Source organism: Lepus europaeus, chromosome 9, assembly GCF_033115175.1.
Source record: "Lepus europaeus isolate LE1 chromosome 9, mLepTim1.pri, whole genome shotgun sequence".
Lineage (NCBI taxonomy): Eukaryota > Metazoa > Chordata > Mammalia > Lagomorpha > Leporidae > Lepus > Lepus europaeus.
The window spans coordinates 50,254,473-50,272,754 of NC_084835.1; the positions used below are offsets into that span (position 1 = coordinate 50,254,473).

General features: G+C 43.1%; 1 protein-coding gene and 1 pseudogene across 1 annotated transcript; one reads left to right on the forward strand and one right to left on the reverse strand.

Moving 5' to 3' along the window:
- Positions 1 to 1,377: 1,377 nt before the first annotated feature.
- LOC133766263 (putative vomeronasal receptor-like protein 4) lies at positions 1,378 to 2,319 on the forward strand. The gene has a single exon (XM_062199971.1). The coding sequence runs from the start codon at positions 1,378 to 1,380 to the stop codon at positions 2,317 to 2,319; it is 942 nt and encodes a 313-aa protein (XP_062055955.1).
- Positions 2,320 to 6,349: 4,030 nt separating this feature from the next.
- Positions 6,350 to 10,804, reverse strand: LOC133766264 (DENN domain-containing protein 4B-like; annotated as a pseudogene).
- Positions 10,805 to 18,282: the final 7,478 nt, after the last annotated feature.

Below are 18,282 nucleotides of genomic sequence, written 5' to 3' on the forward strand. Positions count from 1 at the left end.
AATAAAATATTTAAAAATAATCACACTTGAATTAAATTAAATCACATGAAACAGTAACTGCAGGATTGTTCTGTGAAATTTTACGAGGTATTATGGTATTGAATATATCCTGAGAAAACATTAAAGAATTTAGCTCTATTATTGGAGACTGAATATTTTCTTTGGCATGGGAAAGTGTACCTATGGTAAATAAAATCTCAGAAAGAGGATTAATGTGGGATTATCTTAATTTAATGTCGTGGTTGTAAAAAATGAATACAGAAAGTGATTTTTTTTCTTAAAAACTGAAAGTTGGACATTAGAAATCTTGTGCCAAGAACAAGAAACTTCACAGATAGGATATTTGGGATAGAAACTAAACTGAAAAAGCCAGGACCATTTGGGGATAATATAGTTAATTACAGTTTGTTGAAGACAATGCTGCCTGTTCAAATATGTCCACTCTGATGCCCAGATAATACATTGAATTTCGTGGAAAAGGAACTATAAAGTTGCAGATGGGATTGAGATTGCTGTTCTACTTATTACAAATAGGGAAATTATTATGAATTATCACAAAGGTCCAAAATCGTAGGCAAATAATGAAGAATACAATGTATCTGAGTGATTGGTTGCAACAAAGACTCAATTTAATATTTCTTGATGGCTTGTTCTAGTTATTCTTTTTGGATTATCACATTTATTCAGTTGAACTGTAAAAACATCATTAATTCTATATTAATTCTATATACTATCATTGTTTTGGTGCTAAATATAAAAAATATAGAACAATAAGTTTATTTCTAAATAGGGAGGTCCTGGGGCAACAAGAACATAGGTAATGTGTACCCTGTACATGCATGATTGCATGATTAGAAATGTGTTGATTTTTCATACATACAAGTCATTTTGTGTAGGAAAGAGTGCAGAGGCTGGCTGTATTGTCAAGAATTTATATGCAATAGTTCATGTTAATCAAGAATAAGTGTATAAAAACATGATGATAATGGTAATTATTTTTTTAAATATTTTATTTATTTATTTGGGAAGTAGAGTTACAGATAGTGAGAGGGAGAGATAGAGAGAAAGGTCTTCCATCTGCTGGTTCACCCTCCAAATGGTTGCAAAGGCCAGAGCTGGGCCAATCTGAAGCCAGGAGTCAGGAGCTTCTTCCAGATCTCCCACATTAAGTTCAGGGGCCCAAAGACTTGGGTCATCTTCCACTGCTTTCCCAGACAGGCACCCATATGGGATGCCAGTGCCACAGGCAGAAGATTAACCTGCTACACCACAGTGCTGGCTCCGGTAATGATTTTGACTACTGAAAAACAAACATTGATGTTTTGTGGTGTCTTTTTTTCCAGATTAAACAAAATATGTTCCTCATATGCCGTTAAGATGAACACACCCTCCACTTTTGTTATCATTAAAAAATGCCTTTATTTTCAAGCGAGTATTGGGATCTCAGGCAACAGCTTCCTCCTTTTCTTCTACATTTTCACATTTTTTCAAGACCAAAGGCGGAAGTCCACCGACCTGACCACCTGTCACTTAGCCTTTGTTCACATAGTAATGCTGCTCATTTCTGTGGACTTCTTTTCGCCAGACATGTTTGAATCACTAAATGTTCAGAATGACTTCAAATGTAAGGCTTTGTTTTACATGCACAGGGTAATGAGGGGTCTCTCCATCTGTACCACCTGCCTGATGAGCATGCTCCAGGCCATCACCATCAGCCCCAGCACCTCTTGTTTGGCAAGATATAAACATAAGTTCCTAAATTATATTAACCATGTTTTCTTCTTTTTCTGGTCCCTCAATCTGACTTTCAGTAGTAAAATGATCACATATACAGTGACTTATACCAACATGACCCAGACTAATATATTGAAGGTCAGTAAATACTGTTCACTTTTCCACATGAACTCCACCATCAGGGGACTTCTTCTCACTCTGACATTATCCAGGGATGTTTTCTCAGTAGGGCTCATGTTGATCTCAAGTGCATACATGGTTATTCTACTATGCAGGCACCAGAGGAAGTCCCAGAATATCCATAGCACCAGACTATCCCCAAGAATTTCCCCAGAGAAAAAGGCCACACATACCATTCTGCTGCTGGTGAGCTTCTTTGTAGTCATGTACTGGGTGGACCTTCTCATATCATCTTTCTCAACCATGTTGTGGGTGAATGACCAGGTCATTCTGAGCTTCCAGAGGCTTGTGGTTAACGTCTATGCAACCGTCAGCCCTTTTGTACTAATAAATTCTGATAAAAGAATCACCAGTATTCTACAAAATATGAAATGGAAGTGGCATCAATTTTTAACTAGTTCATGACTTTTTTTTCCTAAAAACTAGATTCTTCTGTCATCAGTTAAATGATTCAGGAAGTACAGAATTCACTACCTGATTAAAAATGTGGAATTATACTTTTAAAATATCTTAATAATTTTAATTTGATGGTACCAAAGGCTATGTGATTTATTCTTTTTTAAAATAATTATTAATGTAAAGAGAACAGATTTCATGTATTTCATAGGTACAATTCTAAGAAGACAACCATACTCTCCTCATTCCCTCCCTCCCTCCCTCAACTCCCCTCTTTCCTACCTTTGTTCCTTTAGTTTTCACAAAAACATAATTTCAATCCACTCTATAACCATAGGCTTAATGCATCACTATCCATAATATTCAACAAGTGATTTATTCTTTAAGTTTAATATCTACCATGGAGTGATACCATTTCATTTTTCTTACTCTTCCATTTTCATTTTATCTAATACAGGAAAATGGTTCTTTTTTCTTTAAGTGCATTTTGATGCTTTTTTTTTTACTGGTAATCAAATCTTTTAGTGTTTTTACTTTTGAAAACACATATTTAGCTGCACACCCACTTCTATATCAAATAATTTTTTTCATCACTATCATGTTGATTAATATTAGTGTTCCTGTACTTTGGCTCTATACTATGGAGAGAGAGAGAAACCTCTCACCTTTCTAAGTTATCGCTCTTTCTCACTGTTTTAAGTGTTTTTCTCTTCTTCAGTGTTATGCACCTTGACTATTATTTCTTTTAAGTATTATTTAACTATTTGTTTTTTGACACTTAGTGGTTTTGTATGTTTCTGAGAATTCATGTCTGGTTTTCAATTTTTTAAAGTAAGAAATCCTTGAATATTACCTTCCATTATTTTTGTATACTTCAGTAAAACATGTATTTTATTCATCCTCATTCTAATCTTCATAAATGTATAAATATACATACATACACACACACACACACACATGCCCAGAGCTCAAGGCTCAGGACCAGCATATTTGGATTCTTTGACAGGTCAGAGAACAACCTGGAGTCATTTGTGGATTTATATCTCCTTTACTCAGTATTTTCCATGTAATCCAAAGGTTATTTTAAAAGGTTACAAAATTTACAAAATGAAGTTTGCAAGTTTTGCAGTGTTGGTTACAAAAGTAATATCTAGATGTGGTTGACAAATAAAAAGGGTATACAATGTGATGTTTTTACATATGTATGCAGTTTGAAATGATGACTTCAGTTAAGCTAATTAACAAATATATCACCTCACATAGTTACTTTTCATAGTTATTCATGTGTAGTAATAATACATGAGATATACTTTAATAAATTTTAATAATGTAGTACATGATTATTTATCATACTCACCATTATATACATTAGTTCCCTATCACCCATTTTATAAATAATTTCTCTAAATCCCCTACTTCCCAGCTTGTTGTGGCTAGCCTTCTATTCACTGTTATTCTAAGTTTATTATAACAAATTATGCAATATTTGTATTTCTGCATCAAGCTTATTTCAGTTAGCATAATGTTGCCAAGGTTCATCCATGTTGTGGCAAATGGCAAAATTTCCTTATTTTTTTAATGTGCATCTGTATATGTATAGGTATATATAATTTTATCTATTCATCTATCAATGGACACTTTTATTGCTTCTGTGTCTTAGCTGCTATGAATAATGCTGCATTGAACAAGGAAGCATAGATTTCTCTCCAGGATACTGAATTTATATAATTTTGATATACATTCAGAATTGGAATGGATGGCTCATATGTAGTCTCATTTTAAATTTTTTCAGTAACTTCCATAATTTTTTCATATACCTGCATCAATTTTCATTTCCACCAACAATGTACAAGTGCATCCTTTTCTCTGAATCCTTACTAATACTTCTTATCATATGACTCTTTAATAATAGCTATCTTAACAAGTATAAAATGATATCTATTGTTGTTTTTATTTTTATTTTCTTGACAATTAGTAATATTGAACATTTTATATATGTCTATTGTCCATTTGAACGTGTTTGGGAAAATACCTTTTCAAGCAATTTGCTCAATTTTTTTTAAACTTTTATTTAATGAATATAAATTTCCAAAGTACAGCTTATGAATTACATTGGCTTCCCCCCTCCCATAACTTCCCTCCCACCCGCAACCCTCCCCTTTCCTGCTCCCTCTCCCCTTCCATTCACATCAAGATTCATTTTCAATTCTCTTTATATACAGAAGATCAGTTTAGTATATATTAAGTAAAGATTTCAACAGTTTGCCCCCATATAGCAACACAAAGTGAAAAATACTGTTGGAGCACTAGTTATAGCATTAAATCACAATGTACAGCACATTAAGGACAGAGATCCTACATGATTTTTTTTTAAAGAAATTTTCCCCTTTGCTTTTAGAAAGTGCATGGTTTCATGTCTATGGTTTAGACTTTAATCCATTTTAAATTGATATTTTTGATATAAGATTATAGTTCCATATTTTTTGAATATGTGTGTCTAATTTTTCCAAATCCTTTTTCCATTGTGTGTTCTTGTGCCTTCATGAAAAATTAATGTACTGTATATGCATAAGGTTTATTTATGGTCTCTTTTTTGGTCCACTGGTATTTATTCCTTTTTTAGGTAAGAATGACTATAGCTTTGCAATATAGTTTGATCTCAGGATGTGTGCTGCATCCAGTTTTATCTTTCCTAATATTGCTTTGCCTTTTTAGGATATTTTGTAGTTCCATACTAATTTTGGCTTTTTTTATTTCTATCAAAAATCTCGTTGAAATTTTGTAAGACTGCTTTAAATCTTTAAATTGCTTTGCGTAGGATGTATGTCCAACAATATTAATTCATTGAACCCACAAACAAAGGATGTAGTGACATTTATTTGTTTCTTTTTCAATTTATTTTGCCAATTTTAAAAAACTTTTATTAACAATCATACACATTAATGAGCTACAATATTATATTCCAATTCATGTATATGATGTATACTGATCAGAACATGGTAATTAATTTTTTCCTTCTTCGATGTTTCCTTGTAATTGTAAGCTTGCAGCTTCTTTGTTCTATTTGTTCATACAATATAGCCTAGGTTATTATAAACTTTAGACTTCCCCCATGCTGTGTAAAATGAGGAACTTATTCTTTCAATACAACTCAACGTACAGATCTTTTGTTCCTTTGGTTAAATATTCCTAAGCATTTTATTCTTTTCATGCTATTGTAAATGGAATTATTTTGTTACTTTTTCTGACATTGTTGCTAGTGTACAGAAATGGAACTGATTTGTGTATGTTTATGTTGTATTGTATGACTCGATTGAATTAAATTATTAGTCTTTTTTTAAAAAAAAAAAAAAGACTAAAGCAGCCTTTACTATATTTACATCTAAACTTTGCAGGGAATGAGCCTTATTGCACAGGCCAGGGCCTCACGTTGGAGGCATTTCCCAAGGCAGAGCGGACACGGAGGTTTAGGACTGGAGGGTACCAGGGCTTCATAAGGGGCTCTCCCGCTGCCTGTTAAGGAGCTACAAACCCCTGGACCACGGTGCCCCATTTCTCTTCTCTCCCCCACTCTCCATAAGAACCTCATAAGCAAGGGGGCTGTTGCTCCTGAATAAATAACTTAAAATAAAATACAAACACTAAGGTAGAAAAGCACAGAGAGCCTTGGGCTCCTTCAACCACGCCAGGGGAGAGGGCCCACTCAGGGCAAAGGCTCAGGAGCTCTGTATCTTCCCAGTTGTTTTTTAAAACAAAAACTTCTATGATGACCAGGGCAGTGCAGATCTGTGTGTGCCCTGGAAGGAAGTGCCTGGTGGAGGACGGGGAGGAACAGAGCTGTACCAGCTCCCCCAGGCCTCTTGCAACATCAGCATGAACAAACTGGGCAGGCTGGAGATGGAGGAACTGTGCATTTTGCTAACAGCAGGTCCCTCTCTCTGCTGCCTCCTCTCGGGGCCTATGGCTGAACAGGCCTGTTCCCAACTCCTCTGTGAAGGGAGCGGGGAAGCAGCTTAGCTCTAGAGTCCTTGCTCTCTCACTACCCTGCCTGGGGCTGGAGGGGGCAGCATTCCAGGGGTGCTCCAAAACATTTCCTGCAGTCAATGGCCTTGGACGTAGGCATCTGTGCCCGCCGCTGCCTCAGCTCCTCCTTGCCCATGCTGCTGGCCAGCTTGTTAAAGGCGGACTTGTACTTCTTGTCGAAGACCCCTGTGTCCACGTGGTCCTTGCCCAGAGCAGCCATTGTCAGGAATAAGATCTCACGGTAGATGCCCCTCTGCAGGTGCAGGCCAGTGGGAGGGGGCCCCAGAGTTTCCAGCAGGAGCCCCACAGCCTTATGCACCTCACTGAGTCCGACATGGCGCAGCACCGAATCCAACAACACCAAACTAAGGGAGGCGGGTACTGGGCCTGGCCACATAACCCTCTGGAGGATCTGGCTGTGAACCCTCCAGAGCACATAGAGAGGTGGACAGCTATTGGGATCAAGGGTCAGGATATCCCACAGCAGCCGCACCTGCACAGAGGCTGGATCAGGGGTTAGTCAAGGAGGTGGGGCCTGAGGGGGCAGGGCCCATCACAGGAGGCCAGCACCAGGCCTGGCAGAATACTAGGCAGGCCCAGCCGTTGGAAATACCACAGAAGGTTCCAGAAGATAATAGGGTGGGCAGCAGGCAACGCCAGCACCTCACTGCCCTCATTCTCTACCAGCGACTCCAGCTCCTTATGCAGCACCAGGGGGCTCAGGTATGCCCATGCACCACTCTCCACTCGCTGGGAGGTACCCCCCCTGTGCCCATTGCAGAGCTGGGGCTCATCCAGGGCAAGGCAGAGCCTGTGGTCACTGAGCACAGGGCCAGGACCCCCAGGGACGGGAGCATCTTTGCTGCCACTGGCACCAGCAGGGGTCAGCTTGGGGCTGGGGGCACTGGGTCGGGAATCAAGGGTCTGGACACTGAGCAGGGGCACGAAGGGACAGGCACAGAAGGGGCAGGTTGTGTTGAGGTTAGAGTCATCCAGTGCCCAGCCGGCCATGATTTCCTCATCCTACACCAGCGAATCGCAGGCACGGCACAGGGAGCAGCTGGACAGCAGAATTTCCAGGGAAGGTGGCTGGGAGGACCCAGGGGTGTCGCTGAGGCGCTCTGAGGAATGGCGGAGGCTCAGGCTGCTGAGAGAAGATTCTGAGAGGTCCCACTAACTGCCCAGAGAGGCCGAGCTCTCGGACGCAGTAGATCCAGGGCGCTCCCAGGGGTGCAGGAGGCTGTCCATGGGGCTGCGGCGGGCTGGGGGTGGCAGGTCAGCGGGCAGCTCCGGTAGGGGAATGCGGGAGGCAGGGGAGCAGCAGGAGGGGGTGAGCAGCTGCTGAAGGCGGGCACCCAGCCCTCGTCGGGGGGTGCCTGCCTCCTCTTGATGCCTACCAGCCTTGGGCCCATGGCCACTTAGCCCTTCCAGGGCCTCAGTGGACTGGGCACTCAGGGCCGGGCCTGAGCCCTCTGGGCTGCCCCCAGGTGCCAGCTCCTCCCCAGTAAGGCTCAGGTCTGAGAGACTTCCATCATGCCAAAGCACAAGTGAGCTGCGGGGTTCCAGCACCCCTAAGGCCTCTATCATGGGGGCCACACCGGCCTCCACAGTGGGCTGTGCATCTCGGGCACTGCCCAGTCTCCCGCTCTTCACCAGGTGCCCCGCAGGGGAGACTGGGTCCCTCAGACTTTGCCCAGCCCAGGTAGTCTGGCGCTGGAGTGGGTGGGTAGGGGAGGGGCGCTCCAGACAGGGCTCTGTCTGGGAACTGCCTGCCTCTTGCTGTGCTGCCACTGGCTGCTGCTGCTGTTGCTGCCGCTGCGGCTCTCTCAGGGGTTGGCGGAACTGAGCAGCTCCCAGGACAACATTCCAGAGCTTGGCCCAGAGCAGGCGCCCACCCGGTGTGCCTGATGGCCACTTGCTTTCCAGCACAGCCTTGTTGTAGTAGCCATAGGTGATGGTATTGGGCACAATGCCCGCCCGCCGCCTCTCCAGCATGACCCGCACAGACAGCACAGGCTGCCCATAGTGTGAGCAGAGCTGCATCAGCACCCGGTAACACACCTCGTCAGGGAGCACCACTTTGTGGCTCTCCATCTTGCGCAGCACATGGTAGGCCGTTCGCAGTGCCTGTACCCGGGATGGTGCCGACAGTATGTAGGCAGGCAGGTACCGGAACCACAGCCCGTAGCAGTGCCCCAGCAGGCACCGGGCCCACAGCTCAGGCACGGTTGCTGACTTCTGTGCCATCCGCTGTCCATCATCTCCTGTTTGGTATGGCGAGGGGCAGGACTGCTGGGGGTACTACGGGAGGTGCCTGGCACAGGCAGTGCCCCAGGTTGCTCTTGGGGAGATTCAAACAGCTCAGCCCGTAGTTCTGGGAACCCATTGTAACAAAACTGGGGAGTTGATTCGCTGCTGTCTAGGACCGGGGGCTCCTCAGGAGGCGTGATGAAGACAGTGAGCTCACTTCCCGGACAACTCTTCCAGCTCCACCAACGGAGTGGGCTCAGGCCTTTCCTGCTCGGCGTGGACCTTGTCGACGCAGGAGTCAAAGAATTCCAGGGCAGCATGCCGAGCAGAGCCGAAAGAGCACTCCTCAATGAACTGGGAGAACACCTGTGTGTGCAGCAGCTGGGAGTACAGCTTGTGGCTGGAGCGCTCGCGGGACTTCAGAAAGCCCTGAAGGCAGAAAAGGTTGTCCACGTCGGGAGCACCATCGAGGGGTCCTGGGTGAGTGGGCGCAGGAATTCCCGGTAGCCCTTGAGCAGGCAGGCCATGAAGCGGAGGAAGGCGTCCTGGACCTCTCGCTCCAGCTGGGCCCAGCGACAACACACTGCCTCGTAGTCGGTCAGCAGGAATTCCACGGAGGCCTCCTGCTCAGGTCCAGTGTATGTCTGGTCCAGGTTAGTCAGAGTGGCCAGCAGAAGCTTGTAGGGTCTGCGAGGCAGGGTCCGAGGGGAGAGGAGCTTCTTTTCATCGGTCTGGAAGAGCGTGTTGGTGTCAAGGTCGACACAGACGATGTCAGCCGGGGGGGTCATGCAGATCAAAGTAGCTGGAGTGGATGCCCACGATGAAGGGTACAGGGGCACTCAGCACATGTGCCAGCACCAGCGGGCACAGCGGAATGTAGGGGCACTGCCAGTGCAGCGGAAAGATTATCGAGACAAGGCCCTCACAGACACTGGTGAGCAGGTCTGGCCACAGTGAGTGCACCAGCAGTTTGTGCTCCGTGAGCACGGCCAGCAGCAGTGTGACAGCCAGCTCAGGGCCCAGGCTCTGCAGCAGCTGCAAGAAGCTGGCACCGCTGAGGGGCAGGGGTGAAGACACAGGTTGACAGAGGAGCAGGTTGTCGTAGGGAGACATCTGCACTAGGATGCGGGGTCTCTGTGGGGAGGGGAAGGGGACGTTGTGAATGAAGTGGGAGATGTGCGCTTCCAAGGGCAGGCGGTGGGGGCCTGGGACAGAGTAGCGGTAGAGGAAGGTAAAGAAGGAGTGAAAGGCAGGAAAAGCGGGACAGCACGGCGATGGCTCGCCGGCTGTGTACAGCTCGGCCACTCAGCGCCCGGCCCCGCTCCACGGCATTCAGCAGGCCCAGCGCCCTGCCTGCAGTTCTGACAGCCTGGCCCTTGGGAACGCCTCATAGAACTGCAAGGCGGCACCATACACCTTATCACCAGCGGCACCCGTGAGCACGAAGGTGGAGAAGACGGGCACGGGGTACTTGGTCTGGGCAGGCCAGCACTCGATAGTGGCGCCCATGGGCAGGCAGAAGACGGGCACGGACTCAGGCAGCGGGAACGCCTCGTTGTCCTCCTCCAGGTAGCGGCCCAGCAGCTCTGCCTAGTACACCAACGTGTTGCCCTTGGCTAGGCCCACCTTGTAGCACAGGTACACCGCTGGGCCCCACATGCCGGGGTTGAGGTTGCGCGGCAGCCGGCAGTAGGTGTGGGGAGTGCCCTCACCCTTGCTGGGCAGCACCAGACAGAGGTCAGTGATGCCCAAGGCGTGCAGCCCTGCCCTCTCTGCTGCCCACTGGTGAGGTAGGGGCGGGGGTGCCCGGGGCCTGGAGGGCCAGGTTGGCTGAGTGGCTGTAGGGTGTGTGTCCAGCACTTGGAAGCCAGGCTTGGGCCATTCCTTCCCCCTCATACAACACCCCAGCTCAACGAGGTGGGGCTTGTCATGGCCCCTGCGGTAGCAGATGACGGGCTGAGTTCCACCTAGGAGCCGGCACTGAGTTCCAAGGGCTGGCCTTCAGCAGAAGCCTGGATGCAGGTGTAGCCCTGGGGCACCTCCTCGCCCAGGGCCCTAGCGATGACTGTCACACCTGTGATGGGCTCAGCAGGCCGGGGAGGGCGCAGGGGACGCTGGGTTCAGGAACCCGTGCTTCCTCGGGGATGGGTGCTCCGTTCTCTGCCAGCCCAGCTACCACGAAGTAATCCACCAGCCGGGGGGGGGTCCACTCCTCTGCCATGCACTCCCCACCCCCACCCCCCGCTGCATCTGCCTGCCCCGCGACGGCTCGGAGCGCTGGCTGGCTGGCCGGCGGGCGGCAGGGCTACCCGGCCTGGGACGTGGCGCGCCCGACTCGGGCGCCGCTCCCGCCCGGGCGGCGAGTGAAAAAGAGGCGGCCGAGGGCACCGAGGGAAATCCCGGCCCTCCCAGCTCCCGCGGCGCTGGGGCCCGGCGCTCCTCTGCGCGCCCCGCTTTCTCCACTCCCCCACCCACCTCGCGGGGCCGCGGGTGCCGCCGCTGCCCCTACCCTCCCCCCCCCTTCGACCGGCGGCCGTGACCCTGGCAAGCCTAAATTAATAGTTTTAAAGTATGGTTAGCCTATTGGTAAGTACTCTGAATGTGTTACACTTTATTATTATTTCACAATATCTGGTATTATGTATGCCTGGATTTCTGTTGTCATGAACAGAATGCCACTTTTATATCATTTTAAAAACTTTTGTCTGTCATTTGGAAATAACTTGTATTCTGTATTTACTATCCAGAAATTCTGCCCATTATCTTTATGCTTAACTGGTCATGCTTTCTAATAAAATTATTTTAGTTTATTTGTTGTGAGCCAAAAAAAATTGATAATGGTAAAACCATGAGACCCAAAAACGACTGAAAATATGTTATTTTGTCATTTTCAAAGGATTTTTGGGTCATTAATTTAAAATTTTTAGGTATTGATTAGGCATCTGGTACAGTGGTTAGGGTGTTGCTTGGGACACCTTTATCACATACAAGAGAGCCTTGCTCCATCTCAGCTCCACTTCTGACTCTAGCTTACTGATAGTGTGCACTCTGTGAGGTAGCAAATAATGCTTCAAATGCTTGAGTACCTGCCTCTTACATTTAAGACCCAGATAAATTTCCTGGCTCCCAGATTTGTTCTTGGTCACCTGTAGTTATTCCAGGCATTTGGAGAAGGAACCAGCATGTGGAAGATTTATCTCTGTCTCTCTGACTTTCCAAATAAAATAAACTGATTAATTAAAAATATTAGGTGTAAGGGTTGGCGCTGTGGCATAGCACATAAGGCCAACGCCTGCAGTGCCAACATCCCATATGGGCCCCAGTTCAAGTCCCAGCTGCTCCACTTTGAATCCAGCTCTCTGCTATGACCTGGAAAAGCAATAGAAGATGGCCCAAGTCCTTGGCCGTGGGAGACCCAGAAGAAGCTCCTAGCTTTAGATCAGCCCAGCTCCAGTTGTTGTGGCCATTGGGGAGTGAACCAGCAGATGGGAGACCAACTGACTGACCGACCTCTCTCACTGCCTCTGCTTCTCTGTAATTCTGCCTTTCAAATAAATAAATAAGTCTTTTTAAAATATATATATATATTGGCCGGCGCCGTGGCTCAACAGGCTAATCCTCCGCCTTGCGGCGCCGGCATACCGGGTTCTAGTCCCGGTCGGGGCACCGATCCTGTCCCGGTTGCCCCTCTTCCAGGCCAGCTCTCTGCTGTGGCCAGGGAGTGCAGTGGAGGATGGCCCAAGTGTTTGGGCTCTGCACCCCATGGGAGACCAGGATAAGCACCTGGCTCCTGCCATCGGAACAGCACGGTGCGCCGGCCGCAGCGCGCTACCGCGGCGGCCATTGGAGGGTGAACCAACGGCAAAAGGAAGACCTTTCTCTCTGTCTCTCTCTCACTGTCCACTCTGCCTGTCAAAATATATATATATATATTAGGTATGATGCCTATACATCTGTCATGAATTAGAATCTTGCCTGAATAGTGCATGTGCTAAGTCAATTCTAACCACTCTGACTCATCAAATTATATTTTTCATAGCATTCTTCAAAACACTATTATTTCATATGAGATTGAAAGTTTTCCTTATTGAATATTACATATCTTTTATTCAAAAATTTTAATAAGCCATTCTTCAGTTTTAGATTCACACGTAATGCTTGCCCAATTTTAAGAGGTGTAATGCAACTTTTCAATATGTATATATAGCTTCAGTTGACCATACCAGGTGACAAGGCTTTCCATTTCCTTATCTTTTCTTGGTATCTGGAGCCTACTAATTCCTCTCTTCCAGTTCTCATACAGGATACTATACATTATCATAAGCCATAATTACTTCGGTGTGCTGAGAAACACCAAAACTTTTTGCATTCACCCTACTCTGTTTTAGCACCTATTATCCAATTTCTTCCCTCCTTTCAACTATCCCCAGCTTCTAGTACTTGCTAGTTTTAATTTCTATCATACATATAATTTTAATATATACAAATTTATATACATATATAAATTTCAAATTCCACTGTATGAAAGTTTCAACTTCCACATATGAGAGAGAACCCATAGTATTTATCTCTCTATGCCTGATATATTTCACTTAAGTACTCATCCATTCTGCTGCAAATGTCAGGATTTCATTCTTTTTTATGACAGAATAGTTCATTGTGTATAAATATACACTTTTTTTATCCATTCATTTTTCAAAATGATTGAAATCACTTAGATTGATTCCATATCTTGACCATTGTGAATAGTGCTGCAATGAACAATGGAATGCATATATTTCCTTCATTGCTTGAAATCGATAAGTAGATTCAATCTTCTCTATTGATGAAATCCGAAGTTAAAGTTCCAAAAAATTAATTAACTAACTAAGTAAATAGAAGCTTCACTAATTTTTTAGATTTATTGCCTCCTTTACAACACAGAATAAAGACGGGAATTAAGGAAAAAGTTGTATTCATAGTCTCCATCCTACAATAGAGAACACTTGGATCATTCATTGACTTGGCTAAAATCTCACTCTACATTATTATTGCTGATTTTTCCACATTAACTTTTTAGAGAGTCTATTATACATGAAATGCTACAAATTAGTGAAAATATCTTAACCCAGATAATGAAACTCAAGAAATAGAATATATGAATATTACATATATTAGAAAATTATAAGGAAATGAATACATAAATGGTCACATAGCACATAAGTATAAAATATTAATTAAAATTTTTCCACAGAGAAAAGTCCAGGGCCAAATGACTTAAATGGCAAGTTAAACCAAAATTTAATGAAGTACTTATATAAATTCTTCATAAAAACTTCCAAAAAACTGATGAGGAATTTACTTTGTGATTCATTATATATGATAAGTACTATCATGGGGCTGGTACTGTGGCATGTTGGGTAAAGCCACTGCCTGCGACATCAGCATCCTATATGGGAACAAGTTCGAGTCCCAGACACTCCACTTCTGATCTAGTTCCCTGTTAATGACCTGGGAAAAGCAGCAGAAGATGGCCTAGGTACTTGGGCCCCTGTACCCATGTAAGAGACCAAATGAAGCTCTTGGCTCCTGGCTTTGGACTGACCCAGCCCCAGGCATGGTAGCCATCTGCGGAGTGAGCCAGCAGATAAGATTCTCTCTCTCTCTCTCCAATTCTCTCAAATAAATAAAATATATTTATTTTTAAAAGTGTTATCATATTACTTAAGCCAGACAAAGGTATTGCACAGAAAGAAGAAATCCTTGGGAAATACTAGCAAACTTAATTCAGCAACATAAAAATTTTGAATGAATAAGCCAGCTGGTGGCTTAAAATCCAAAAATCAATACAGGAAGTGCACAACATTAGAGAAAAGGACAAAAAATAATCATTTAAACAAACACAGAAAGACATGCGACATATTTTTGAGGGGGAACATTAAAGATAAATATTAATTACCCTGATTTGATCAGTACATTTTATATACATTTATTGAAATATTACATTGTACCCTTGCACCCAATAGATATGTATTTTGAGTAATCGCTAATCGAAAATTTTAACAAGGAGCCAGCCTGCTCTGCCAAAGTGCCAGCATCCCATATAGGTGCCAGTTTGAGTCCCAGCTGCTCCACTTCTGATCTAGCTCCCTACTGATGTTCCTGGGAAAGCAGCAGAAGATAACACAAGTGCTTGGGCCCCTGCACCCATGTAGGAGACCCAGAAGAAGCTCCAGCCTCCGGACTTCAGATCAGCCTGGCTCCAGCCATTGTGGCTTTTGGGGGAGGGAACCAGCAGATGGAAGACCTCTCTCTCTCTCTCTCTCTCTCTCTCTCTCTCTCTCTCTCTCTCTCTTTAACTCTGCCTTTCAAATAAATAAATAAATCTTTAAAAGAAAAAAAGAAGGAGCCTGCGCCATGGCGCAGTAGGTCAATCCTCCACCTACGGCGCCGGCATCCCATATAGGCACCAGTTCTAGTCCTAGCTGCTCCTTTTCCAATCCAGCTCTCTGCTATGGCCTGGGGAAACAGTAGAAGATGGCCCAAGTCCTTGGGCCCCTGCACCCACATAGGAGACCGGGAAGAAGCACCTGGCTCCTGGCTTCAGATCGGCGCAGCTCCAGCTGTTGTGGCCATTTGGAGAGTGAAGCAACAGATGGAACACCTTTCTCTCTGTCTCTCCCTCTCACTGTCTGTAACTCTACCTCTCAAATAAATAAAAATAAAATCTTTTAAAAAAAGAAAATTTTAACAAATGTTTAAAAACATGGAAATGCTGACTAACCTGATTTGATTATTATACACGGAATACATGTATTAAATGATCATACTGTATACCATAAACATGTACAATTAAATACCATATGTTCTTTCTGATCTGTGGTAACAAAGCACCTAAAAGGTAATCTATAGAAGTGAAATTGACACTTTGAGATTAGATGACTTTGAACAACAATTGAGGAACAGTTTTTTTTTCCACACTATTTGTTGAACACTCTACTTAGTATAGAGTTAATCTTATGTGTATAAAGTTAATTGAAAATAGATCTCAGTAAAAAATAAGAATGGGAACAGGACATGGAGGAGGATGAAGGGTGGGAGTGTGGGTGGGAGGACAGGTAGAGTGGGAAGAATCACTATGTTCCTAAAGTTGTATTTATGAAATGCATGAAGTTTGTATTCCTTAAATAAAATGTTTCTGGGTTAAAAGAGAGAGAGAGAAAAGCACATACAACCCTATCATAAATTTTTAAATGTAAATTAAAATGTTCATTTTCTATAAAAATCATTTAAATTTAAAAAGTGGCACTCACCCGTGATAAAAAACACCAAACCACTAATTGAAGGGATCTTCTGAGATGTGCTAAAAGGCACCTATAGAAAACATACAGCAAACATTCTACCTAGTTGTGAAAGACTGAGTGCTATAACTGTACAGGAATTGGAAACAGGACAAATATTTCCACATTATTTAATATTGAACTTGAAGCTTTAACCAGGGAAACCCTATAATGAAACTTTTTTTATATTACATAATCTTCTATATGAGGATGTATAAGGAATTCACTGAAATAACCTTAAAACTAAGAAAATTTTGGAGGGCAATGCTGTGGGTAAAGCCACTGCCTGCAGTGCTGACATCCCATATGGGTACTGGTTCAAGTCTCAGCTGCTCCACTTCCCATCCAGCTCCCTGCTAATGTGCCTGGGAAAGCAGCAGAGGATGGCCCCTGCCCTTTTGGGAGACCAGAGGAGGCTCCTGGCTCCTGGCATCTGATTGGCCCAACTCTGGCTGTTGTGGCCATTTGGAGAGTGAACCAGTGGATAGATCTTTCTTTCTCTCTCTCTCTCTCTCTCTTTCTGTAATTCTGCCTTCAAATAAATAAATCATTTTTAAAAAAGAAAAATTTTGTGTGAATACTCATACTGTATTTATAAATGACTGAGCTAAGTATGCAAAAATGATCTTTTACCCATTTTCTAGGCAACACATTCTATCATTTGCCTTTTTCATAATAATCATTCTAATCGTGAGGTGATATCTTACTGTGGTTATCTTTTTCTTTTTGAGATAACATATTTTAATCTATAGTTTAGTCCAAGGCTTAATGTTCTGCTAAATATAGAGTTCAACAAATTAAAAGTAATAATTTGGGCCCCTAAAGAAGCTCCTGGCTCTAGCTTCAGATTGGCCCACCTCCGGCAGTTGAAGCCATTTGGGGAGTGAACCAGCTAATGGAAGACCTCTCTCTTACTTTGTAACTATGCCTCTCAAGTAAATAAATAAATCTTTTTTTAAAAAAAAAGTAAAAATATCATTGCTCAGCAAAAATATAAGCAAGGACTATAATAATAAATGAAAAGATGTCAATTGCACTGCATACAATAAATTTTAAATTGAATTTTTCTGTTGATTAGAGATATTGAGCATTTTTTTCATATATCTGTTGGTCATTAATAACACTTCTTGTGAAAAATGCCTGTTCAGATCATTTTCTCTTTTGAAAATCAGGCTATTTGTGGTTAGTTTTTCTCTTTTTCTATTTTGCTATTGAGTTGTTATGTATTTTGTAAGCAGCCTCTTATCAGATGTATGTACACACAAGGAAATACCATACAACCATATAACAGAAAGAAGTTCTGTCGTTTGACAAAAAGTATAGAACTCTAAGGCATTATACTATATTATAGCAAGTGATGTAAGCCAGGAACAAATACTGTATAATGTCACTAATATGTGGAAGATAAAAATGTCCATCTCATAGAAACAGATAGTAGAAAGGAAGCTAAGAGAAGTTGGGACTGATAGTGATGTTGGGAAAAGAAAGATGTTGATCAAAAAGTATAGAGTTTCAGTTAGGCTGAGGAAATGCTTCCATGATGGATTGCAGTACACAGTGAGCAAAGTTAATAATATGTTGTGTATTTTTTAAATGCTAAATTAAATTATAATATTCTCAACATAAAATATGATAAATTGGTGAGATGATTGATGTTAATCAGTTTGAATGAATCTTTCTATGTGTACATGGATCAAAACATATTTTATCCCATAAGATATACAATATTATGATTTATCAATTAAAATAATCATTTTTATTTTTATTTAAGGTATACAAATCATATATTTAATATATACAGATCCAGGAACATAGTAATACTTCCCACCCTACCCTCAACAGTCAAGACAGGGCTGTAAACAATCATCAAAGTTCAAGAATGTCAATTTTACTCCTATACATTACCTTTTAGGTATTTATTAGTTAATACAGATCAGGGAAAACATATGGCATTTGTTTTGGGGGGACTGGCTAATTTTACTAAGTGTAACGGTTTCCAGTTGCATCCATCCCATTGCAAAAGACAGAATTTCATTCTTTTTTATGACTGAGTAGTATTGCATAGTGTATATATACCATAATTTCTTTATCTAGTCTTCAGTTGATGATTGTCTGGGTTGATTCCATATCTTAGCTACTGCAAATTAAGCTGCAATAAACAAGAGGGTACAAACACCTTTTTCATATGCTGATTTCATTTCCTTTGGGTAAATTCCCAGGAATGGGATGGCAAGATCATATGGTAGATCTATTTTCAGATTTCTGAGAAATCTCCATACTGTCTTCCATAATGGTTGTACTAGTTTACATTCCCACAAACAGTGTATTAGGGGTAACTTTTTCCCCACATACTCAACAGAATTTTTTTTTATTTCTAGAT

Bases quoted from the DNA above. Each gene is read 5' to 3' on its own strand.
- LOC133766263 (XM_062199971.1), top strand. From the start codon at position 1,378: ATGAACACACCCTCCACTTTTGTTATCATTAAAAAATGCCTTTATTTT.